At 42.6% G+C, this 25,850-nt stretch overlaps 2 protein-coding genes across 7 annotated transcripts in view; one reads left to right on the top strand and one right to left on the bottom strand.

The window, feature by feature from the left end:
* Positions 1 to 2,176: 2,176 nt before the first annotated feature.
* Positions 2,177 to 14,887, bottom strand: DPY30 (dpy-30 histone methyltransferase complex regulatory subunit). Of its 3 annotated transcripts, none has more exons than XM_075924925.2 (5): positions 14,758 to 14,887; positions 6,625 to 6,696; positions 6,489 to 6,536; positions 5,185 to 5,327; positions 2,177 to 2,428 (listed from the first exon to the last, which is right to left on the bottom strand). In XM_075924925.2, exons 2-5 carry the CDS (start codon positions 6,658 to 6,660, stop codon positions 2,356 to 2,358), a joined length of 300 nt encoding a protein of 99 aa, XP_075781040.1. In that variant the 5' UTR covers positions 6,661 to 6,696; positions 14,758 to 14,887; the 3' UTR covers positions 2,177 to 2,355. The 3 variants fall into 3 exon arrangements, with proteins under 3 accessions (XP_075781040.1, XP_006135279.1, XP_006135280.1); XM_006135217.5 differs by lacking the exon at positions 14,758 to 14,887 and adding an exon at positions 8,118 to 8,319; XM_006135218.5 differs by lacking the exon at positions 14,758 to 14,887 and adding an exon at positions 7,818 to 7,946.
* SPAST (spastin) overlaps positions 14,240 to 25,850 on the top strand; it is a 60,825-nt gene continuing 49,214 nt past the window's right edge. Inside the window, exons 1-4 of one of the 4 annotated variants that reach the window (XM_075924921.2) lie at positions 14,243 to 14,986; positions 17,805 to 17,888; positions 19,230 to 19,313; positions 25,565 to 25,660. In XM_075924921.2, the coding sequence (XP_075781036.2) occupies positions 14,572 to 14,986; positions 17,805 to 17,888; positions 19,230 to 19,313; positions 25,565 to 25,660 (679 nt within the window). In that variant the 5' untranslated portion in view covers positions 14,243 to 14,571. Of the gene's footprint in view, positions 14,987 to 17,801; positions 17,889 to 19,229; positions 19,314 to 25,564; positions 25,661 to 25,850 lie in introns of all 4 variants that reach the window. The other 3 variants (XM_075924920.2, XM_075924923.2, XM_075924924.2) reach the window with 3 other exon arrangements.

Genomic DNA, 25,850 nt, shown 5'->3' on the forward strand with positions numbered 1-25,850 from the left:
GGGGGGGACAGAGGGGAAATCACACAACACTTTTCAAAAATTGCAAACTGAAGCAAAGGCTAAATGAGTTATCCTCAGTGAAAAATTCCACACAAATTTTGTTCTATCAACAAAAGTTGGCATCCGTGATGACAGCAACGGCTATGCCTAGAATAAAAGTAGTTCTTCATTTCTAACAAATTGTCTCTAGAACAGTGATAATACTCTAAGCTAAATGTCAAAGTGGCACAATTAAAGTGTAGCCATTTTGGGAAGAATGGGGATGGGACAGGTAGAACACTTTCATCACATTTTAAGCACCAGAGAATTTGAAAAGAACAAGATGAGCTTTTGATGACACACAAAGAAGGGTCATTTTTCATCTAAAGTTAGATCAAGAAAGGAGGAAGGTGTAGATTTTAACACCAGCATTTTCATAACTCAAAGCACTCAAGTTAAAATTATTTTGATTCTTTCCCCCACTTTTTGAAGAATTGTATTGTCATTAATCAGGACACTTGCTACAAGTTTAGAACTAATAGTCTCATTCTATCACCTACTGAATGTTACCCAAAATAGACTTAACATTTGCTTTTCTTCCTAAGTCACTCTGCCCTCTACTGCTATTACACATGGATTACTGGAATCAAAATTCTTCCAAAATTTTAATGGTTTCCAACATGCTAAGGGAGAATGTGTTGAGAAAGCCATAATATTACAGCCTTCTACCAAATCTCTGAATTCTTGGGCAATTCAAGAGTTCTCTTCTTCGCCCTCAATATCCTCCCTCTTGTGACCACCACTCTACCAACAAATACTTAGAGCCAGTGGGGATGCAAACCATCCTTTTTTCTCTGCATTAGGAAAAGCTGAAAACTGGAAGGGAAAGGATTACTTTTACATGTGTGGTGGGAATATTTATAAATATTTGTATTTTAGCATACAAAAAGGGAATACATCCTTAAGTCATACAGAAGAATCTCTCACTTCCTGGCTGCAGATTTGTGCTCACATACTCTAAGAACATAAAAACAGCCATACTGGGTCAGACCAACGGACCATCCAGCCCAGTATCCTGTCTGCCAACAGTGGCCAATACCAGATGCCCCAGAGGGAGGGAACAGAATAAGTTATGCTCCCGTGATCCCTCCCCTGTCACCCACCTCCAGAGAAACAAAGGCTAGGGATACAATTCCTACTTATCCTGGCTAATAGCCACTGATGGACCTAACCTCCATGAATCTATCTAGCTCTTTTTTGAACCCTGTTAAAAGTCCTAGCCTTCACCACATCCTCTGTGGCAAGGAGTTCCACAGGTTGAATGTGTGCTGAGTGAAGAAAAACGTCCTTTTGTTTGTTTTAAACCTTCTGCCTATTAATTTCATTTGGTGACCCCTAGGAAAATCCAACAGGGTTTGTGCAGACTTTCTAAACAGAACAGAAAACAAATACAGAAAAGATATAGGCCCCTTACCAAACCTGAAGGGTAAGAATAGTACTCTGAAATTAGTTTTTTTTTTTTTTTTTAATCAATATTCCATCTCACTAAAAGCTCTAGGGTGCATCTACACTTGCCCCCTAGTTCGAACCGGGGATGCAAATATAGCCGACCGAAATTGCTAATAAAGCGGGGATTTAAATAGCCCGCACTTCACTAGCGCTCCCGTGCGCTATTCCGCTTGCCAGCTGATTCAAACCAGGAAGTACGCTCCGGGACGTTTGATTCGAACTAACGCGTCCTGGAGCGTACTTCCTGGTTTGAATCAGCTGGCAAGCGGAATAGCGCACGGGAGAGATTATGCTAATGAAGCGCGGGCTATTTAAATCCCCGCTTTATTAGCGATTTCGGTCGGCTACATTTGCATCCCTGGTTCGAAATAGGGGGCAAGTGTAGACATACCCCTAGTGTCCAAGGATGTACACACACTCTTTATGACTGCTTGGTTTCTACCTTTACTGGACCAGTGAATATTGAATTCTTACCTTAGAATTTATGGCTTTAAGAGTTTGGGATATCTAACAGGAGAGCAGCTATATAAAACCAAGTCTGATTTTAGTAATTTCTTACCAGTAAGTTACATTTGTTTCATGTACTGAAGTGAAATATTCCACTGAAATTATTCAAACTTTCATCCAAAGCACTATGACTCTTCAATACTTCATTCAGAAGGACATTTAACATGTAGTTTCAGACTAGTGAGAATAAAAATGTACTTTATTAAATAACTCAAGAAAAGAGAAAAGAAATTGTGCAGTTATGAAAGACATTTGTGGTTCTATATGATTTTTACAGCAAAGAATGAATGACTCATGTAAGAAATCAAAGAAGTTAGCATGTAAGTTTAGCAGCCAAACTGTTGTCCTCTTCCCATGGAATTAATTTCGATCCTCAAACTGAGACTTGTTTTTTAAAAGATATGCTGCTAGGAATTCAATAGGATTTGGTGGTCTGTAAAGATAAAAATAATCAAGAGTATATACTATTCGTCACATAACAGAAGAGCTCTTCTGCTTCACTGAAAACAGAGACTTACTTGAAAAAGCACTAGACAAATTAAAAATGTTCAGCTTTGTAGCATAACACCACACACAAAGAGCCATGCTTTAGCAGCAACTAAAAAAGTACTTAACCAAGGAAGGTCCTCCATTCATTAAACCCCCTGCTTCAACACTTCCCGGTCCTCGATAACTACTGCACAACCTTTATTGTTAGGCTACATGTGCGATATGATCTAGGAGTGGGATTCTTCTGCTCACGTGCACACTCATATTAGTTCACACCAGGCTAATGAGTATGTATAGCAGTGTAGCCACAGTACCAGCAGCCGAGGCATGGTAAGCTGTGCCAAGTTAATGCACACCAGTCTCAGGAGGTGTACTTAGCACAGTCCAGATGTGCCTTTACTGCTGCCACCATGTTACCTTAGCTACACACTGCTATTTATACTTGCACTAGCTTGGTGACAGCAAGTATGTGTACATGTAGAGGAGAGTCACACACCTGGCTCTCAGCATATTTACAGCCTCAGATGAAAACATTCTTCATAACTATAATTAAAAGGCATGCATGTAGATTCTATACCAATCAACATTTCTCATTTTATTTTCTTAGTTGCTTACGGTTCTAAGTTAATCAATAAGCCACGCAGCTGATGCCTAAAATATGTTCATAATCATATTAAGTAGTTACTAAGGGAAGGTTCTAGAAGGGAGGGAGACTGCACAGGAGCAGGGAAGGAAGAGTAGCTCTAAGAGGAAGGGGAGATAAAAAAACGTGATACTGACTAATGAAATTGAAGTCAATTTAGAAAGGCTGGCCTCTTTCCCCCTCCAATCCACAACTACCTTAAAGAGTTAAGTGAATTATCCAAGTTTACACAGTGAATTTATTTAATGTGGTTTCCAATGCATTTGCCTATTTCACCAACTTCTACCAAGTAAAGTAGAAATTTCAAGTAGCCAGCTTTCAGATAGCCAGCTCCCTTGTCTGATATGTTCTTGTCTGCCTCAAATATATCTTTGTTGCTTCTGCCAAATACTTTTTCTAACCAACACTTTAATGATAACTTGAAATTGATGGAAGAAAATTTCTAAAATGCAAACTGCTTTACAATTAAGCCTTGCCACAGTTTTGCTACCTAAGTAGGTTTTTCTTCAACCATAGAAAAAAAATGTAGTGCATAAAATTTGGTAAATTTGTCTCACTCCACATATCAGGTTATCACACTCAATCCAGAGAAGTGTCCAGAAATTTTAACTGTAATCTGCGACACACCAATTTAGAACTACATAGTACCCTCACCCAAATCAGAGCTCCCAAAGAAGTTAACAGAAGACCTGTACACAGCTTACAAGAAGAATAATGTCTCTATTAGAGATGTAATAGTATAGCTGATTAACTGATAAACAAAAGCTTATCGGCTTAATGCTATAGTCTACACGCATTTCCCTCCGCCTTCCCCAGCCCTTCCCAGTAAATTTTTTAGCAGGCTGGCTAGCAGCCTGGCTCAGTGCCAACTTGCACTGGGTCTGGGACCTACCCGTGCTGCAGCTCTGCATTTAAAATGTATTAGCAGCCAATTGTGCAGGCTGCCAGTCCAAGAGGGAAGCTGATTTTTAAACTGGCTCACCTCACAGATTAGCTCCCATTTGGCATCCTAAACTGTTGCCTCTGATAGAAAGACAGCAGCATGGAGTGGCAGAAGGCTCCCCAGGAGTGGGGCCAGAGCACACTGGCTGCTGGCCCCACCCTGGGGACTACAGAAGAGGCGACTGACTGATAAGAATTCATGAGGTTAATTGACTATTCAATTAACCGATATTTAATGTCCCGAGTCTCTATATATCAAGTAAATATTTAGTTACTGATGTGGAGAGGCTCTAGTTTAAGCTCAAATGTTCTTTGGGGTTAAAGATACTGCTGAGACAGACATGAAGACTCTCATGATTTTAAGGTGGTCCATTGTAGTCCACAGTTTAATAAGATTGACCAAAGGTTGTTCCTTTGCAACAAAGTGTGTGGAGTACGACACTCAAGTGGTTCTAGTTATATCTAGATGACAGGAGTCAACTGGAGAGGAAGGACAATTAGTTGTTACCACTGAGGAACATCCTTCCCATATTGTTCAATGTACATATGAAACCTCTTGGCAAAAGAATATTTAAACAAAGGGAATAGTATCATCAATATGTTGCTATAGCACAATCTTTCAAGAATTTGGCCTCAGTCCTGAGGAAGTATTTCTATGGTATTGCCAGCTGGATGTACTGGAACTACCTTGTTCAATGAAGTAAGAGACAGCAAGTATGTACTTACTGAGGGAACAGGGCTTATTCAAGAACCCTGACCCAGGCTAAGAACATTGGTGAAATGTCTATCCATGCGCTTGCCACGAGGAGCCATATGACAGATGTACTTAAAGAACAGATTTATTGAGGCTTCATCTTTCCTTTGCACTAACACTAATGTCCTTGTAACAGTAAGATTACTGACATCCTCTTATACAGCTCATATCACATACAGCTAATTACAGAATACATCTTGGCTACTCACGAGAGTAGACATGTGAATATATCCACCCCAAGTTCTGTACGTGAGCTTTTGATGAAGATGCAAACTGGTTTTACAACCCCATAACTGGGAAGGCCTTGCCTACATTTGAGGCCTCCTTTATTTAGAGACAAATATTACATTAAATTCTTTACCTCTCCTTTGCAAGTACAGCAAGTCCCTGTAGTAAAATAGGCACAACTGTCTGATCCAAGTAGGCACGTGTAGGTAACGACTGAAGATCCACTTTCTGCTTTGATGTTTTCTCTGCGTTACTCTTCTCATTTTCTACTATCCTCTTATAAATTCAAGGCATCATGGGAATAAAAGTATTGCTATTAGTACATAAAGTCTACTTAAAAGCAAAACTCAGCATAAGCAAGGTTATTAAAAGATGAGATTAAATTTGAGTATAATTTCACTCTGTTTTTTCCTTGATTGAGAATCTCAATTTAGGTTTTCTAAGTTAGATATAGAAATGCTTATGTTAAATTCTAACAGCATGTTGCCATGTAAATTACATTAAATATCTTGAAACTGGAGGCAGCCCCTACACTACCAGTCGGAGTATCTCATGAAAAGCATGTTGGGCTAGACAAATACCGCAAAGTCTTCCCACTGAGTAAGGGTATGACTACACAGTGGCGCTATTTCAGGACAACGTCTGTTATCCCAAAATAGTGTTCTGTGTGTCTTAAAAGTAAGCCCGTTATTTCGAAATACATTCAAAATAACAGGCTTGTTTTTCCCACGTCCCGTAAACATCATTGCAGGAGGATTAAGGGACTTATTAGAATAGCATTCTATTTTGAGATTAGCTATGCAGTTTGCCTAGCTCAAATTGCGTAGCTTATTTCGAGCTACACGCTACTGTGTAGATATACCCTAAAAAAAAATCTTCAGAGTGACAAATTATTTTCTTGTCTAAGTATAAATTTCATTTTATAATTCTCTTTTACCTGTACTTTTGCATTTCCAAATCCTTTCACTTTGAATTTTCATTTCAAGGTCTATTAAAACAACCTTCAATTCTGTTTTATTAATATCATCATTGGGGGATATTTTTTCTTGGTAATGACTCACATAGGAGGCTTCAGATAACCCTAAGAAGTGGCAAAACAGGTTCTTCTGACAACACACCAATGGAAGAGGCAGCAGGAGGTTAAGTTATTAAAAAAACGAAACACAAACCAGCACACAAAGGGATCATTATTTCTGCTGGACTAGAAACAGAATGGTAGCAGCTCAACTGGCAATGCTAACACACTGTTAAATAGTCAACCGTGCATGATACCAGAACTTACTGAGTCAGGCTAAGCACCCTTCACCTTCCACTTTGTTTAAAAGCAGTCAGTTTGTTGAATTTTGCGCTTGATTGTACAATCACTGTAGCTAAATTAAATACATTTTGCCCAAATAAGAAATACTTCTTCTGCATTTGAAATTAAATCTTACTTACCTCTACATTTTCTGTGAGGCCATACTCAGCATGAGGATTTTCTGGTACCTGTAAAACAACATGCCACTCAGCAAAATCAAAATGCACATTATGTATTTCTTAATAGAAAAATCAGTGTAAAAGTTTCTCGCTATACCTGTGCCTGCCCCTCCATGATCTGTTCTGTATCCATGATTTGAAACTGGAAAGTGACCAAATATGCAACAACCTTGGGAATTAACAAAAACATACTGGTTAGAATACCGATGTCAATAAAAAATAAGGTAGCTGGCACTTAAAATATGGTTGATCATTTTAGTGACCATCATGCAAAGATGTAGGCTTGAGTCCTTTCCCTCCCTCTCAGCTCTGTCAATCTTTTTTTTTATATATAAATCTGAAGTTTTTCAAAATAACGTGAAATAAATGCAGGCAAAGTAACTTAAAACAGAACTTTCAGACAAGGTTGGTTCACCCATAATTATCTTGAAAACAATTAGCAAATGTGTAAACACGGCACTAGTTCTCAAACTTGTTTGGTCAACCCTCTCCCACATCCATTCATTCTTTATTCTGTAGTCATTTATGCCATCTCCCGCCAAGCACATGCACCACCACCTAGCACTAAAGGTGAAGTGGAGAGCAGCACATGCTGGCCAAGTGCTCTGAAGGCAGCACTGTGGCAGCAACAATACAGAAGTAAGGGTGGCAACATGAGATGACTTTCCACAACAGACTTAGCAGCCCATCGCTACCTTTACTTCTGTGCTGCTACTGCTGCCACTCTAGGACTGACAATGGTTATCCCAGATGAGGGATAGCATGGCAGCTAGGTGGTGGGGCTCCAGCTGTCCCTCTCATCCCTGTCTCGCAGGTGCAACCAGCCCTTATGCACAAGTCCTAGCCCCATGGGGTTAATAGTTAGAGCCCTTAAAAACAAACAGCCAAAACAAATCCATACAGCTCTCGCCTCCTTAGACACATTCCCTCACCTTCCTGGGGAGGCCCAATTAAGCCAATCAAGTGAGTGGGGGAAAGTGTTTTAATTATTAACACCAGTAGCTAATGAATATTCCAGAGAAGGGATGTCTAAATGTAATAAAAATACATCGATCTCCTAGAGGGCCCTAGAGTGCTAGAGTACAGGAGTGGTACATGTCGTTATTAATCGTTGTTAAAAGAGGGGAAGGGCAAGGACCATCGCTTGGACGAGCGAGAGCTCCCCACCCACCCCGCTCCCCGTCACAGACCCTCACTCCCACCCCGAGGCAGGGGCTGAATCCTCCTCCGCTACCAACAGCCCTAAAAAAAAAAAATTTGCAGACCAGAAAAAAATCGCTCCCGTCTCACCAAGGGACCCGCGGCGAAAGGCTGCAATCCACCGACTGCAGGTGCTGACAACCCCACGCTACCGCTCGGCTTCCCCCAGCTGCGGCAAGCACCGAGCCGCTGGCAGCACAGGCGGCTCCGGCAGCGGGATCGCGAGGCGGGGCTCCCCAGGGAGGCCGAGCGCCGGTGTCCGCGCCCCGCCGGGGCTTCCCGCGCCGGGGAACGGGCAGGCGCTACCCCCGGGCGGATCAGCCCCTCTCGGTCGCGGCCCCGCCCGCTCTGCCCCTCACGCCCGCCCAGCGGGGCCGGGCCCGGTCTCACCTCTCGGGACCGCAGCTTCACGCGCGCGGATGCGGGGCGGGAGGTTGCAGCGACTCCCAGCGCGGGGCCACGGCGAGCAGGAATCGTTGTGAGGCTACAGCAGCCTCTCCACAGCGTCAGCCCCTAGCAACAGCGCGGCCGGGAGAGAGGGAGGGATCGTAAATTGTTTTGCCGTAAGTGAAGGAAGCGGTGCGACGGCCGCCACCCAACTGCGCCTGCGCGACGAAAAGCCTCGCCCCTTTTCGGCCGGGCAAGGAAAACGTCAGGGGCTGCTGGCCCCCGAGCATCATCAGATACGTCAGTGGCTATAGCCCCGCCCATTGAGGTCTGCTGGCTTGGTCTTGTTGCAGCCGCGGCCCGTCTAGCATGGGGTCGGGCAGCGCATGGTTCTGCAGGGGCGTGGCGCGTGAGTCTGCGCCGCTGCTCTGGAGTCAAAGAGGCGCAGTATAGCAATTGTGTCAATGATTTCCCTAGGAATTAAATTTACGGGTGCGGGAGGAAAGGGGGGTGTCAGACCCGGTGAAGGGTAGGACTGTGTGATAAATGCAAAGTAGTGCCCACTGGAAAATACAATTTCAACTACACCTGGAAATTGTTGGGTCTAACCGTTGTTATTACTCAATAAGATGTTGGTGTCATTGTAGATCAGTGGTCACCAGACTCTGTCAGGTGATCTTGACTGGTTTGGCCAAGAGGCTATCAAATGCCAGCACTTCAGCTGCACTCCCTCCACTGCTACTCATCTCCTGCCTTTTGTCTTGCAGCTGCCCCTCCCTCCCCCCGGGAGTCTCCTGCTTTCTGGGTAGGGAAAGAAGGGGTGCTGTTATCAAGATGCCCCCTCCCATTCTGTATCCTTTCTTCACAAAGAGAGATACAACAGGACTTGGGATGGAGTTTGCTGGCTGCTTTTGGGAGTGGTGCAGGGTCAGGGCAGGTGTGACTCTGCCTTAGCCACACTGCACCACCACCCAGGAGCCACCTGTGGTATGCAGTGCCCAGCTGGAGCCCACATCCTGAAACCCTACCCCCGTCATGACCCCCCCATGGACCCCAAGTCCTTGCCCTAGCCCCAACCACCCCTGTATCCCAACTGCCTGCCCCAAGAGCAGCTCCGAACCCCTCTCACTCTCCAGTCCCGTTAATCCAAGACCAGAGCCTGCACCCTAACCCTCTGCCCCAGCCTCATCAAAGTGAGTGAGGATGGGCAAGAGAGGGAGGTTGGAGGTAGCAGGGGCGGGGCCTTGGAGAAGGGACAAGGGTATTTATATATGAGGTAGATCTTGGATTGCACTTAAATTCAAAAAGTGATCTCGTGCATAAAAAGGATGGAGACCACTGTTGTAGATAGTTCTCTGAAAATATCCACTCAATGTGCAGCAGCAGTCAAAGCTAATGGGATGTTAAGTACCATTAAGAAAGGGATAGAACAGAAAATATCAAAAAGCTGCTATATAAATCCTTAGTATGCACACTTCTTGAATATTGTGTGCAGCCTGGTAAAAGATATAGATAAGGGCTACTAAAATGATTGGGTGTTCAAAACATTAAAATGACTGGGACTTTTCAGCTGGGAAAAAAGGACAACTAAGGGTATATAATAGAGGTCTATAAAACATTGACTGGTATGAAGAAGAAAGTGAATAAAAAAGTGTTATTTAATCCTTAACATAAGACAAGAATTAGGGGGTCATATAATTATATTAATAAGCCTCAGGTTTAAAAAAAAACAAAAGGAAGTCTTTCTTCAGACAATATACAATCAACCTGTGGAACTCTTTGCCAGGGGATGCTGTGAAGGCGAAAACTATAACAGGGTTAAAAAAGGACTATTAGCCAGGGATGCAACACCATGCTCTGAGTATCTCCAGCATCTGTCCGAAGCTGGGACCGGATGAATGACTTGAGCATTGCTGCTCTGTTCATTCCCTTTTCCCTCTTGGACACCTGGTCTAGGCCACTGTTACAAGACAATATACTAGTCTAGATGGACTATTGGTCTGACCCAGTATAGTCATTCTTATGTAAAAATAATTATAATAATGTACGTGTTTAGTACAGAAACTTCACGAGATAATGACCTCTCAAGATAGCAACACTGTGAGATAATAGCCATGGCAAATAATGCATTTTAAAATTCTTGGCCTACTAGGAAGTATTTATTTTTATAAATTCTTCCAGTCACAAATCTAGCATTATGGAGCAAACTCACTGAAACACAGTCCAATAAAGAAACGATCCTTTAACTTCTCCCCCCCACCCCTCACTATACCTCCACATTGTTGTCCTCGGTCAGTGGAGACTCAGCTTTCAGAGCTGCTTTCATGTGAATTCACCTCCCAGAAAGAGGTTACAGCATGACAATCCCACATATTGTAAGGGTATGGTTTCGTATTAGTGACTTTCATGCAACTCCAGGTCTAGGTCAGACACTATCTCAATGTGGGCAGGTAAAATGATGTCTTGTCTATCTTTTAGCAGCACAAACTCATCCCAGGGATCAGGGTTCTAACAGCTGGTTTTTTCCCCTCCCTCGGTTTGCTATATTATCATTAATAAAAGGCATTGCAATCATGGCAAGTATCACCCTCAAAAACACCAGCAGAGAACCATATAAGGCTAAAGCAGAAAGAAATCTGTAATAGTCAAGGCACAAAGAACTCCATGTTACTAATTCAAATTTGATGGTGATACTGCCCTTTAGGTACAAACACTTGATACTGGAGTAAGCACTTCTCTTGCTGTTATTTCAATCTATTTAATTGAATATTATTTTGCCAGTTTTAAAATATGTGGTCTGTATTCTTTTGTGAAATAATTGGTGGAATTGGTTAATTAGCAAAAAAACAGATGATATTTTCCCTCCCCAATCTTGCTATGAATTCTGCATAAATCCCACTGAAGCTATGATTGTGGTATTAGAGCCAAAATTAGTTTGCCAGAGTTATTTTTAAGCGACTTCCCCCCTCTCTTCTTAGAGTTACAGTACTTGGAAAAAATATCAGCTGCCTGGTAGCCAGCAACCCACCCAGTTCCCCAGTTGAGGGGATTCTTAGTAGGGTTCTTTCTGGATTTATTTTCTGGGTGTCCAGCTTGAAACACTGGGGTCAGATGTGCGAACTATCACCAGAGCAACTGACATTCAAGGCAGTTGTGCTTTGAACATATGAAGTATTCAAGTCTCAGTATTCTGAAAAAAAAAAGGCAAGCACTAAGCATCTAGTCAGGTTCAGATGCGAGATTATGAGTGTTTGAACAACAGCCTTCTCAAGCAGCAAAGATTGAACAGTCCAGATCTTAGAAATATTATGTTGGTTAAAGTGGCACGATTTTGAAATGATCAGGTTATATCAAACCTCATAAATTCATATTTTCAAGATAAGGCTATGATGTGCATAGGCTGAATCCCATTGAAGTCAACAGTCTACATGCAGGTGCAAGATACAAGTTGCATGGATCCAGCTGCAGCATGTAGGCCTAAGCCACTAGCCAGATATATTTTTGATGTCACTACAAATTTTTTTATAACTACTTTTCTTCTCTTTTACTTATTTAATTAAGACAAGAGAGCCAACACACTGTTGTAACAAGTAGGGATGTAAGCGACTAGTCAACTAGTTGCTTCCTTCCCCCCCCTTCTCCCCCCCGCAGCCTTTATTAGAGACAGCAAGGGGGGCAGCAGGAGCCAGTGCTGGAGGGAGCCGGCTTAAAAGTATAGCCCTACTTATAGTATAGCAAAGAACCCAGTTGTCCCCCTCTAAAAACATGAAGCAGGGTGTGGGTGGAGGAAATTGACCAAATTTAAAATCTCTTAATAGTTTCTGATATAATACATTTTTTAAATGACTATGATTTTTGTCACTCCAGAGCAAGGAACATAAAAAAAAATCTGAAAATAATCCTGGTTAATCTCCGACACACACACCTTAAGGGGTGATATCATACGTTTTATTTTTAACGTTGACAGGGAGGAATTGTGTAATATCTTCCAAAAGAAGTGTAAGATGCTCCAGGATTTCAGTCAAATAAAATTTGATTAGACAAGCACTTGAGAATATAGTCTAGAGAGCAATCCTACAATGGCAGGAGGATAGACCAGATAATCTACAAGATATCATACATCTCTAATTATGTGATTTTCAGAAAAAAGTAGCAGTTCTGTGCAGCCTGCTAATTGAAATAATATAAACATGATTTTAATGTAATGAGATATGATTTGTCTGTATTATATGTTGATTGCTTTTATGGGTCACAAAGAGTTCAATTAGCAAGATTCCAACTGCTCCTAATTTTAAATACGTTATTTATCATGTTTCCACTTGGTTAATTTCAAATTATCTCAGTCTATTACATTTCAGTAGCTTTGAAACATCCCTGCCTTTGCCCCTCCCCCCCAAAAAAACCCTCTCAGGCTACATCTACACTTCATGCTTCTTGCGCAAGAAGCCTTTTGCACAAGAGTTTTTGCACAAAACCTTTTTGCGCAAGAGCACGTCCACACCTCAACGCACATCGCAAAAGTACATCGAAAGAGAGCGTTCACACTGAATGGATGCTCTTGCACAAGAAAGCTCTGATGGCCATTCATAGTTGGCTTGGGCCTTTGGTTCACAGAATGGATATCAGAGCACCTGTGCTTTTTCCCTCTGGAGCATCCACACTTGCCTTCTTGCACAATAGCTGTAGCGTTAAAAGCAGTTATGCCTCAGAAAAAGAGGTTTACCTACAGTGGAAAAAGCCCTTTGTTCTGCCATTTAACTGCCCATTTAATAGCGCAAGAGTTCATTTGAAGTGTGGACGCTCTGCAGGTTTTTGCACAAAAACAACTGTTTTTGCGCAAAAACTTTGTAGTGTAGACTTAGCCTCAGCCTGTAAGGAACTTAAGACCTGAACCTGAGTGCCTTTGTTACTGAACCTGAGTGCCTTTGTTACTGCAAAGGCTATTCTGTTTAGTAAGTCTTTGGAGAACTGGACTCTGAAGGCCTGCTCTTGGTCACATTGCATTGTTTTTTACATCATTTGAAGTTGGATTGGGCCTTTGGTGCACTTAAAGATGAGCACACTACTATAAAGCTGTATTGCTGTTATTTTATGAATTCATTATAGCACTTTAACATTAAGATGAGGTTGCATAAAATGTAATTCAGTAGAAACTGACCTCTCCTTATTTTATCATCCTGCTAACCAATACATTTTCTAGTGTTCTTCATTTCAAGTTTTCCCCCATACTGTATCCCGATTTGTCCCAAAGTACGTTGAGAGGAATGTGTTAGGTCACAGGTAGAATGTCCACCTGTCCTTCATTTTGTACTGAATATTCCCTATTATTACATATATCTATAATTATTGGCTCATATACACCAATAATCATGCAAAAGGACTGTACACTGTAATACAATGTGTTATTTGTATATCGGTATGTGTCACACAGGGCCAGCTCGAGCCATTCCTGCATCCCGGGCAGCAGGCACACAGCGCCCGATTGCAGCTGTAAGGGGTGCCGCACGGCTCCCGGCCCCAGGCGCGCGGTGCCTGATGGCAGCTGTAAGGGGTGCCGCGTGGCACCCGGTCCCGGGCATGCAGCACCTGATAGGTTGGCACCCCGGGCAGCTGCCCAGCTAGCCCCTCCCCCCGTTAATCCGGATCTGGTGTCACAAATAAAACACGGAGCAGGTGCCCTTCAAAACAAACCTTCTCCCATAATTTCCAAGTTGTCCTTTATTTGCGACATAAAAGGTCTGTATATGGGCGTGAGAAAAATGATCACAGCCAGGGACCCGATCTTCTGTCTCAGGAACATCGGCCGCACGTATTCCCTGTTGCCAAACCCCTTTTGTACTGCCCCCTCACCCCCATCATCCAATGCAGGCACCAGACCAGATGACCCATTTTCTGCAGACTCCCGGTCTCATCAGTGCGAAATGACAGGCTCTGCAGCGACAGCTGGCTAGGGGCGCGGCTCCTGACGTGCGCGTGCGCACTACAAATCCGAGCGGGCCCCAGAGCAGGATGTCCCTCCTTTCCCAGCAACAACGGTCCGGTTTGGCGCTGCAACAGCTCCGGGTATACAGTGCGGTCAGAGAAGACTACATGTCCCAACATGCAATGCGCCCTCCCAGCGGATTCCCTGAGCGTTTTCGCCAAAAGGCCAAGCCGGACTACAATACCCGGCATGCCATGCGGCCAGAGACTTGCTGCATTTTGGGAGATGGAGTCTCCGCACCCAGCCGGTGCGCTAACCACACCTCCCATTGTCGCCTTGGCTGCCTGCCTCTCGCGACGGCATGTCAACAATAACCGCCCGCTAGGGGCGGTGGCTGCGCTTCCCCGTATTCAGAAAGGGCCTCTGCGCACTCTCCCCGCGGCCCGGCTCGCCGGGGCTGGCTAAAAGGGGCGTAGCCGCCGCCATGGCCGGTTGTTGTCAGTGGCTGGCAGCGGGTTATGGCGACGGCGGTGAATGAATTCTCCGGGCGGCAGAGGGAAGAAGAAGGGCTCAGCCGGCTCCAGCTCCCCGCCGCAGGCTCCCGGGGCCTCCCCTTCCTCCCCGGCCGGGCCGGCTCCCCCCCTGCAGCAGCAGCAGCAGGCGGCGGCGGGGGCGGCCGCGGCGTCTCCCCATAAGCGGAACCTCTATTACTTCTCCTACCCGCTCTTCGCTGCCTTCGCGCTGCTGCGCTTCGTCGCCTTCCAGCTCGGGCTGCTCTTCGCCTGGCTCTGCGAGCGCCTCTCCCGGGGCGCCCTCATGGCCGCCAAGGGCAGGGCCGGGGCCGGCGACGCGCCCGAGCCCGGCGGGGCGCCCGAGACCGTGCGAGCCTGTCACAAGCGGGCCTTCGAGTGCATCTCCGTGGCGCTGCGCATCGACGAGGACGAGAGAGGTGGGGGCGCGAGCGGGAGCCAGGGCGGGTGGGGAGCGAGGCCTGAGTGGATCCAAGGGGGGGGGGCGTTACTGGTGGCGATTCCCTTGAATGGGGGGGGGGGAGGAAGGTCCTAGCCCTATATCCGGGTGTTATGCGCCCCCTCATCCTTGGTCCCAGCTGTGCCCTGTCTGTGTTGCACATTAGTTGAGCATCCGTGAGGCACCTCTGCCTAGAGAAGGTGCTGCTGACAGCTGATGGCTCAGATGGGCTCAGGGTTTAGGTCACCCTTAATTTTCTTTAGGATCAGTGCCAGTCCTCAGATCCTACTAGTGAGCCAGCAGGCACCCCCGCCCCCTTTGGCAAAGCTCTTGGGGTGGGTGGAAGTATCCATGTTTTCACCCCCATGCATCTCCCAGCCCCATCTGCCACATGTTCCCCGCCCCCACACCAACAGGCATAGTGGGACTAGAGCTGATTCTGGCTGCCAGCTCTGACCTATGTGCGGAGCTGTCCTGCTCATAGGACAGTTCAAAACGGTTGCTCTAAGCTTTGGGGCACCCTGCAGTGGTTCCCTCCCTCCCCGGCAACTGTCCTATGGGTAGTGTGGTCACCCACACTCAGGTTAGCCTGTGGGGCTGTGGGCTGGCTGTGGCTGGCAGCAGGGGCTGAGCATGCCCATACTCACCCCAACAGCAGGAACCATAGGGAAGCAAAGCTGTGCAGCAGCCTGCTCCACTCTGCTGCCATCTCCCAAGCCAGCCCTCCCTTGGCTAGGGCACTCTGCTTCCTGCCACCACGGTGAAGCTGCGGGACTGGGCTGGCCTAAGAGATGGCATTGGAGCAGAGAAGCAGCTGCTGCATCACTCCACTTACCTACAGCTCTTACCATGGTGGTGAGTGAATGTGTGTGTGTGGGGAGGGGGGGGAAGGTGGGGTCAATGATCCTTGCTGCCACTTCTTGCTAGGGCCCCCAGGTTACATCCTGCTTCTTGCTAGGCCCCTCAAGGCTACATCCCTTGCAGGAAGCGGCTTGAGGGAAGGGCTGTAATGGGAGGGCAGTGGATGGAACAGGAGCTGGACTTGGGGGAAGGGTATGAACACCCATCCCTCCAGGACCTCACGGATGCAAATGCCACACTAGGCACGTTACAAAACGTATTAGAGTTAAAGCTTAAACATGAAGTCTTGACCAGTGGTACTAGGATTTCAGCCTAGGTGTGTAGCGAAAGGTCTAATTTAATTCTTTTTTAAAGATAGTGATACGTCATAGCTATGTAAAATAGATGTGGCAAAACTACATTTAAATTCAGTGCTTGATAGGAGATTGAACCTCATGTTTAGGTGTGAAGGGATAGCTTTAGTATACACAATTTTAGCCTTCACTCCACTTTATGCCTCTTCTTCACACATTTTTTTGTTTTCAGTGTTAGCACTACAACAGTTGAAGGATGCAGTAAGGTTATCTAGTTTCTAAAAGATGTGCACAAATACAAGGTGTTTTTTCCCAAAAAAATAAGTCTTTGAAATTGTCTTCTGAAAATTGTTTATTTTGAATTTAATTCATAGACCTTGATTAAGGAGGGGAAACTCATGTTCATATTCAGAACTAAGTTGTTGCATCATTAATTATTTAGGCATGAATAATAAGGAACAGTGATTTATTTTGGGGTCTAGCATAAGATTTATAGCATACTCTTATTTTGTAAATTATTTGTGTGATATGTATTCTGTCTCATATGTATATAAGACAATATTTAGCAATTAAACTCATAACATTGTATTTTCCTCTAAAATTAAGTCTTATAATTATTTTACTTTTGCTTAGATACTTAAACAACTCTGAAACAACTAATTCAGAATAAAATAAGAAGTTGAGGAAAATTTTGTTTGAGATTTAAAAATGAGAACAAACAAAAGCTGTTGCCAGTGTATTTGACTGACAACAGTGGTTCTCAACCTCTTTACCACTCTGGGATGCATTCATTGCTACCTGTAAGTCCCTGAAGATGTCACATGGGCTGCACAGCTCTGTGTTGATGGGCCTCAGGTTGAAAATCACTGACTTCAGTATCCGTCTACTTGCAGCAGTACAGTCTTGGCAGTGTTCAAGGAGGAGAGTCATGGGTACTTTGATGGGCTTTACATTTTCATGGAAACATTCAGCATGATTTTAAAGTGTGAAGACTTAATGAAACTATGAATCTGCATAGCAGCAGGAAGTAAAAATTGTTTTCTTCTTTAAAATCAAAATAGAGACTGTATACAGACTGTAAGTTTAGTATATTATGAAAGGGTCAGACTTGGTTAGCTCTGCAGCAATAACTTGGGAGACTTGTAAATCCGCGCTTCATTTGAATGTTTGATCAGCTTCATTTACATTCCTCTTTCCCCTACCTGTGGTCACACCCACTCCTGCACCCATTTCATCATTGTGGGTGGTTGGCTGGTGGTCCATGGAAAGGTTTGCGTTGAGCAGGTTTGGCCATGGGCCAAAATTTTTGAACCACTGCTGTATGTAAATGGAAGATTAGGAAAGATGTTAGGGAGAAAATGTATGGAAACAAGCAAAAGTGATTCAGACTTGTAGCAGGTATCACACAAAATTATGAACTCAGTGGTGGTGGGGTTCTTTTTGGTTTTGTGTGTGTGTGTTTGTTTGACATTGATCAGCTGTGAAGTCTATTTAGAAATGTTTATGAAGCAATATTTGCCCAATTGTGTAATTTTACTCACCTGTGTAATTGTGCATAGCACTTGTTTTGCATATCTTGCAGAAAAATTCCTTTTCATTATAATCTACTACAGAAAGTAAGTGGCCCATTTCCATTTTAAGCAGGGCAAAAGGAACAAGCTGTTGAATGGTATAAGAAGGGAATTGAAGAACTGGAGAAAGGAATAGCTGTCTTGGTTATTGGTCAAGGTAAGCTGATTTTGTGTATGTGTAAAGTTATACCTTTTTTATGACTATCACTTCCTGGCATTTTTTTTCACCCCAGGCCTATACTGCAGGGAAAGGTTGGCTTAAGATATGCAATTCCAGCCAAGTAAATAATGTAGTTGGAGTTGACCTATCTTAAGACAGACTTTGGTGCCATTCCTACACTGAGAGATTGACAGTAGACATGCTCTTGTTGACTTCTCTTATTCCTCGCAACAGCGAGGAGCACTGCAGTCGATAGTGGTGCTTTCAGCTTTTGATTTAGCAGGTCTTTACTAGACCCACTAAATCGAACAGCAGAAGATCCACCGCCGCAGTGTTGGTCTTCCAGCAAGTCTAGATGTCGCCAGGAAAGTGGGAGAGTTACGCACCATATTTCATTCTTCAGGTAAGTGGTTGGTTTGTAGAGTATTGTGGAGAAGCACATGCAGAATGTTTTTAATGCAGCAGACATTCTCTCCAGATAACTACTTACCTCCATTTACTTTCTCCATATTATGATAAGCATATAATGTATAAAAAGCCTGCTACTCTGGCTTTAAATTGATATGTTGTATATAATCTGAAGAAATATTTCTAAGAAGTCAGAGTTCCAATGTGTTGGGTTTTTTTAGGGGTTTTTTTTTTTGGCTCACTGATTTTATTTTTTTTATTTTTATTTTTTATAATTTAAATTCGCTCATTTCTGCAGTAACTTCTTGAGGGGAAAATAGTAAGCATAGTCCTGTATCTTAAAATAGTGAAACAGATCATAGTTACCAATATAGTACTAGCCTTCTCTATCAACATTTGGCAGAGCTGTGTTAACTTTTAAGAGCTTAGACAAGCTTTTAAACTAGGAGAGCTCTGTTGTAAGGAAGTTGCCATAGTAGTGTTTGTAACACTATTACTGATGTTTTGAAATGTGGACGGACACTGTTTTTCTCAGTTTTACCAAAGTTCAATCACTTATAACCAAGAGGAACCTCTTGATTCCTCTACTACATTTTTTTATTCTTTACCACCTTTTCCTTTGTGTCCCTCATTGTGTACAGCCTTCACAAATTAAATGGCAGCATGCACCAGTTTGGTGTGGGCAGTCAGATCTGCACAGCAACACTTAAGTCTTCAGACTTCTACTTCCAACTTTGTGAAGCAAACAGCCAATTTCTAGTTGTTTATTTTAACTTAAAATATTTGACTAAGGTTTTAATTTTATTTCCCTCTCCTCGCTTACGAGGGGAGAGGAAAAAGGTAGATATCAGTTTTAATAGAGGAATTTTTTTAGCACTTGTAAACATTAATTTGACAGTTCTGTTTTAATTTTGAGTCTTTCTTCTCAAGGTGATCAGTGTGAGCGAGCTCGACGTCTGCAGTCTAAAATGATGACGAACTTGGCTATGGCAAAGGATCGTTTGCAACTTCTAGGTACCAGTTGCTATTCATGATTTGGAAAGTTGGTACACGTGATGATGCATTAACTTAATATATTTCATTGTTTACATTGAAGAGTAAAAGCCATTGCAGACTTTTTTATTTATAGTAGCATAGTGTGTGTTTCTCAGCCTTTTCAGGGTGGTGAGCCCTTATTTGAAGCAAAAATTTTAAAAAAGGAGCCCCCTGAGAATTACGAAACAGATATAAAATAATATGCTAGTAGATTTGACTTCACATCCTTTTGAAGGTTTTGATCACCCAGAAGCTGCTCTGGACACTTTATTTTCTTTGCTTTGAAATTATAATACAGCTGGTCCCCGACTTACGAATGCATCGATGTACAACCATCCGTACTTACGACCAACCTCCTGTACAGCCGGTCTGCGACTTACAAACAGCAATCCACGCTTACGAATAGCGCGGTCCCATTTAAATGAATGGGGACCGACTTACAAACAGATCAGGTTACAACCAAGTGTTTGGTACGTAACTCATTTGTAGGTCGGGGACTATCTGTATATCTTTCAACACCTTTCACCCTCCAGTTGTCTTTAATGACCTGATTGAGATCTCAGCCTGCTGGTTGACAAACACTGTGTTCATGTACTGGATTTCTGCTGGATAAAATTTACAGGTGTGTTCTTCTGCAGCAAGCACTCACTACAATTTAAACCAGTTCTATATTATTAATATGGGAATTACATTGACAGTGTCGTTCCCAGTGTGAACTATAACTGAAATAATTCAGTCTTGGAAGTAAGATTAAACAGTTGTAAAAATTAACTTCTGTGATTTTAATCAGATCATGTTTTTCTGCTTTAATTGCTAAACTTAAAACTGTTTCAGGAGCAACATATAGTAGAATCTGAGCCCTTATGAATATTACAGAATTCATTGTGAAGGAGATACATAGTCTACAAAAAAAGAGGCCTGTGATTGCCAGTGAAATGTTATTATATAATAATTTGAGTGATTTACTTTATATATTTAAAAAAAAAAAATCTGGTAGAGCATCCTTTAAATAGCATTGTCCTGAAAGTGCTCTTAAACATTCTGTTTAAAAAGATTAGTTGTCGTTTTTTTTCTATTTCACTGGTCATTTTGTTGTTGAGGGTTTTTGCTAAAGGAGAAGATGGCCACTTTTGAAAACAGCACCACAAAATGTGTTTTGGCCTGACACCGGATTCTCTGCCGAGGCCTCCTTCCTTCCCCCTTCAGCATTAGTTACATTTGCATCTTAACTTTTTGGACCCTGAAGAAGTCTGAGGCATCAGTCCCTTCCTTCCATTGGCTGCCATTGCTCTCTGGCCTGCTGTAGTGATGATAGCAGGAAGAAAGTGACTGTGTCTGTCCCTATTTTCCCATTTCCCTGGGGCTCTATGCAGGGATCTGCGGAGGGAAAAGTAGGTTCCCTTCCCACCTGTCTCCCTGTCCGCTCTGTTTCCTGTTGCTGCTTGGATTGGTCCACATTCTTGGCTCAAAACAGCAGCAGTTCATAAATATTTCACTCTCTAAGAGGCTCAGAGAAAGTTTGCTTCAGGAGCAGTCTCCTACAGTGATGGTAGTTGGGCAACAAAAAAGTGAAACTAAATATATGCTGTGGCTTCAATTTTGTAAAATAAACAAATTTTATAATTTGATTTCATTTATAGTCATTTAGATATTACAACAATACACTTTAAAAAATCAAAATCACTGACTTCTGTTTGTTTGATTTGGCACATATACAAAATATATATTTGCTCCTGATGTTCACTTTTACAGTTTTGCGTATGTTAGCAAACCAAATTGAATATTGGCCATGTATGTCCTTAAATGTATTCCTGCAAAAGGAGGTGGTGAAGTTTGCAAGACTTAAGCACTCAAGTCAGAAACTGACATTGAGAGAGTACATAGAATCTTCTCTTCTCTTTATATTGTAATCTGTAATTACATGTTCTTTGCTTTATTCTGTGTGCAGCACTGATGGTCAATGAAGGTAGGGCTGGGAGAGGCAAGCTTCCAGCACCAGCCCTGCCCCTTCCACTGAAGCCCCACCCCCACGGAAACCAAGCCACCTCCCTGCTCCCTCCCCTCCCATGGAGAGGATGTGCAGCATGCTGTGCACATGTCCCCCTCTCCCGCCACCATCACAGACAGAGGGGAGAAGGGTGGGCATGCAGCCCCAGTCTCCCCAGCCCTAGGGCACTGGGGAGGGTGGGTGCTTGGGGGCAGCAACACTACTCTCCCAGTACGCCTATAATAAGCATTCTGGGTGTGGTGTGGAGTGTGGGTGGGGCCAGGCTGGTAATTTGGGAAGGCAGTGCATTCTCCCACCTAGGATACCAGATGTCCATGGTGTGCAGGCTGAAAGGCAGATTAATGTAGTAGTGGTAAATAACAAATGTTGTTTCATTTAGTTCAAATTATCTTTGAAGGAATATCAGTGAAGTCATTGCTTACTTTATTCCATATAAGTTCTTATGCTTCCCTTATTGCTGTAGTTGAGCACCTGCTCCAGAATTATACCAGTGTAATGGCGGGCAGAATTTGGATGAGGAGTTGTTCCTTGTGGTGAAGATCAGAATTATGCCACAATTTAAAAGAATTAGAATTAATTAGATGTAAAGCAATTATATCGTTGGGTGACATGTTACACTGTTTGTTACCTTTCATTACTTCTGTTTTTAAATTTAAAAATCTCTTGCTTGTCTCACTTCTGTCATTCATCCTGCGCACTTAATAAAGGCAATATTACTGTGGAAATGTGTGATAATGTAACCCAAATGTATATTGTAATGCAGATACACAAGGGGTCTTATAAGACTGCATGTGCAACTGACTTGAGAGCTTCTTTCTGTGATCTAATTGCAGGAATAGGGGACTAAGACCAATTCTGACAGAACCTTGCATGTATAAAGAGACCCATTACAGTCAGTACAGTACAGCTCTGTGCTTGCTGTGGGTCTGCAGAAATCCAGTTGCAAGATCAGGAATTAAAGGATGATTTTCCACAGTAGAATAGCAGGCTTTGTAGAATTTCCCAAGTTCTTAATACCCACTTCTAAGATATTTTGTCTGATCCAGTGAGAGCTATCAAACGCTTTACTCTGTGTATGGTAGAGAGAGAGACACACACAGAGGAGGGTTATTTGGCTGAAACTTAATTCAAATATGGAGAAAGTGATGTTGGTAGTATAAGGAAAGCAACCAGAAAATGACATTGATTACATCTTTCTTTTTAAACATGTACTCCTCATTCGTTTTGCCTGCATCTCTAGGTATTGTTGCGTCCCTATCTGCTGTTTAAAAAAATCTCACAGAAGCATTGCTTGTATGGCTTTTTCATATAAATGGCCTCAGCTTCTTAGCCCATATCCATGATATGTGGCTATGTGCCAAATGATCCTGTCTTGTTTTGAGATTAGTTTTGGGGACTCTTAAGAGGTGAAACCTTCAGTTTACTTTGGAAACTAAAGCTAATGCATAATGTGTCTTTTTAGTAGAGATGTTAAAGTATGTGTATAACTGTGTAACTGCTGACAATATCAGTGCCTACATGGTTACATGTGGGGTGTGCTCAGAGAGCCAGCTTTTAAACTGGCCCTCCCATGTGTAATGGCTCCTGCCTGCCACCCCATGCTGCTGCCTCTGAGGTTCCCTGCATGTACTGGCTCCCGCTTGCCACCCTGTGCTGCCTCTGAGGCAGGTTTATCAGTTAAAGTTTAGCCCTGTAAACAGTTAACATCCCTGCTTTTTAGCTGAGATTATCAACGTAATGGCAGTTCAGAATATTTTGTTAGGCTAATGCCTAATTTACAGATGATTGTATTTTGGGCTATGGGATCTATGGCTGCAATTTACATGGGATAAAGTGTCAAGGCCCTTTAGGAGTGGCAGCCATGAACAAACACGGTTGTTTAGGTCTACTTTGTATTCTGAATGCTCTGAAGATCTTTGTAAATGTGGCATCCCAAATGATTATCTTAATTCACTTGAAAATGAGATTATTTTATTCTGTTTAAGCAGAGGTACAGGAGAGATTTTCCTGTTTTTTGGAAACTGTGTAGTTTTTGGAACTGGGCAGTGTTACATACGCCAGTGCTAAAATGATGAAATTAGAGACTGATCTGACTGCAAGAACTGTCTCTGTATTAAGAGGTAGCAATCACATCTTCCTGTAGGAGGAAATGCTATAAGTTCCTACTCACTCGAGCTCTGACCTGTGAGATATTGGTGGTGAGTGATGTCAAGAAGACACTTGTACCGGCAAGGGATGTTTCTATCCAGTATAGAAAGACTTCATGTCTTCCCACTCACCTCCCTTTAGTAGAGACCCTGGCCAACTTCAGGCACAAAAGTTCATGATATAATAGTTTCCTACTGAGTGAAACAAATGCTTCTGTTTTGTGATTGCTACTTGTTGCTTTTGTACAGCTTTTGTATTTAAGCTTAATATATTTCTTTCATAGACAGGAAATGTACAGGCACGGATTTCACGAATAATGAAATTGAAGAGATTGGGTGGCTGATACATGCAGGGAGAACAAACTTATTTTCATAGGAGTTGGAGCTAAGTGTTACCAAAATGAGAAGAAAGTAGAAGCAGTTTACTCTGTCTAGCAGGATGAGCAAAAGATTGATGTATTAAATGTGTTGTACAATGAAGACTGGTCTCAAGGGAAAAGACTGCAGTTTTTGTTGAGTTTTAAGATGCTTTATCAAAACAATTCATTATCAGGGAGATAGATGAATTAGATTCTTCTGTCAAGACTTACAGGATCTCGAGCAAAAGATTTTTTTTTTCCAACAAATGGCCTAGTCTAAACAGAGCTTTTTAGTGGCGAAACTTCTTCTGCAGAAAGAACTGGCAGCAGATATGCAAATGAGTGCAATTTGCATTTCTGCTGCTGCAAAAATCCAGCAGTGTAGACTTAGCCATAGATTACCTTGTCTTTTTCCCAGTATAGAAAGGCCTTCAGGCACAATGCAACAATTGGGTTGCAAACAACTGGCAGGAGCTGGGGCAAGATGATTTTGGAAATATTAATAAGAATTGCTTATATAGGTGAAATGCATTAAAAATCAGTCTCTGCTGTCATCACCTCTGTCTGTTGGCAGTTGCTGTTAAGCATGGTATTAGGGGAGGCTTTTTTTAGACCTGAAGGATAGTTGCTTTTCACAGTGGTTTAGGGAAGGTGTTGCATGGGCAAAGATGGAGTCAAATTATGTTTTCCTGTTGCATTTGGGTTTTAATATACCCATCATCATGGTAACTGAGCACAAAGGTATTTCTGGGGAAAGCTAACATGGGTGATTGAGGCTGGCAAATATCTACAGGCAGGACAACTGTGAAAAGTAGATGAATCGGGGGGAGAAGCAGAGTTCTGAAGGGCCTGAACAGCAAGGACCAAAAGTTTGTATCTGTTGCAATGAAGAAAGGGGAGCCATGGAGTGACTTGAAACGAAAGATTATAGTATACTTTTAACTTGTGTGATTGAGAGAAGATTCCTATTTTTCAAAATATTCCTTCATTTATTTGTTCACTGCTAATCGTTGATTTATGTTGTGCCATTCATTTTTGTGGCAGAGTTTTTCCTATTAATCTTCAATTATTTTCATGAACACGTTCGGGTATTACAGAAGTTAAACTTTTGGTTTGGTCAGAAACAAGGGTATCTTACATATTTATCTTTTTAAATTACATGCAACAAACTGCATAAGAAGCGAGAGTTCTACAGACTTCAATTCACATTTTGAAACCCTGAAGTCCTCTTTCCTTTGAGTATTAGGAACTGTCAAACAGGTTTTGTTTATTTCAGACATGTGGACTAACTTACATATCTGTTACAGTGAGCCACTTTGTATGTAAAAGAGTAATTGCCCCACGCAGATGGTCTACACAAGTTCCCAATGGAAGATTTCCATTATGGGATTGTTGTACAAATCCCACTTTGTCAAATCCTGTGCAGTTCCATTGTGAGAAAATCCTCTAACTTTTTTTAATGGTTAAACTAATTCAGGGAATGACTGCCAGTATAAAACTGCTTTCATAGATTTGTATTAATACACACAGGATTTTTTTTGTTGGGCTCACAAAGTAGTTAGCATAAATAGAAATATCCCTTTTATCATTGACCCTTATGTGCGAGATACTAAAACCCAATGTTATCATTTCTATGTGATCAGCATACATACGTTTAATTGGTTTAGTTTTTGTTTTATTTTATTTTGTCCTTTCCCCCCTCTGTTTATTGCATAGAGAAGCTGCAGGCAGTTGTGCAAATTCCCAAGCCGCAAACCGAAGTCTATAATGACAGTACTAACCTGGCATGCCGCAATGGACATCTCCAGTCAGGTGGGTTTGGTTTCACTAGCACTGAATTTAATCAGGGGATGTCTTTCAGATTTTGGTATGTTGCAAGTAATATGTTGAGTTTCCTGGCCCCACATTAATTTGTTAAATCTTGTATGTTTCTATTTTAAAGGTTTTGTATAAGTACATTCCATCCTCATAAGGCTTTTTGTTAATGCTGTTTGTTTATATT

The sequence above is a fragment of the Pelodiscus sinensis genome, chromosome 3, assembly GCF_052426305.1.
Source record: "Pelodiscus sinensis isolate ZL-2025 chromosome 3, ASM5242630v1, whole genome shotgun sequence".
Classification (NCBI taxonomy): Eukaryota; Metazoa; Chordata; order Testudines; family Trionychidae; genus Pelodiscus; species Pelodiscus sinensis.

Bases quoted from the DNA above. Each gene is read 5' to 3' on its own strand.
- DPY30 (XM_075924925.2), bottom strand. From the start codon at position 6,660: ATGGATACAGAACAGATCATGGAGGGGCAGGCACAG. The intron at 5,328-6,488 runs GTAAGTAAGATT...TGAATTTATAAG, and splicing joins GCCTCACAGAAAATGTAGAG to AGGATAGTAGAAAATGAGAA. The intron at 2,429-5,184 runs GTAAAGAATTTA...TTATCTTTACAG, and splicing joins GCTGTACTTGCAAAGGAGAG to ACCACCAAATCCTATTGAAT.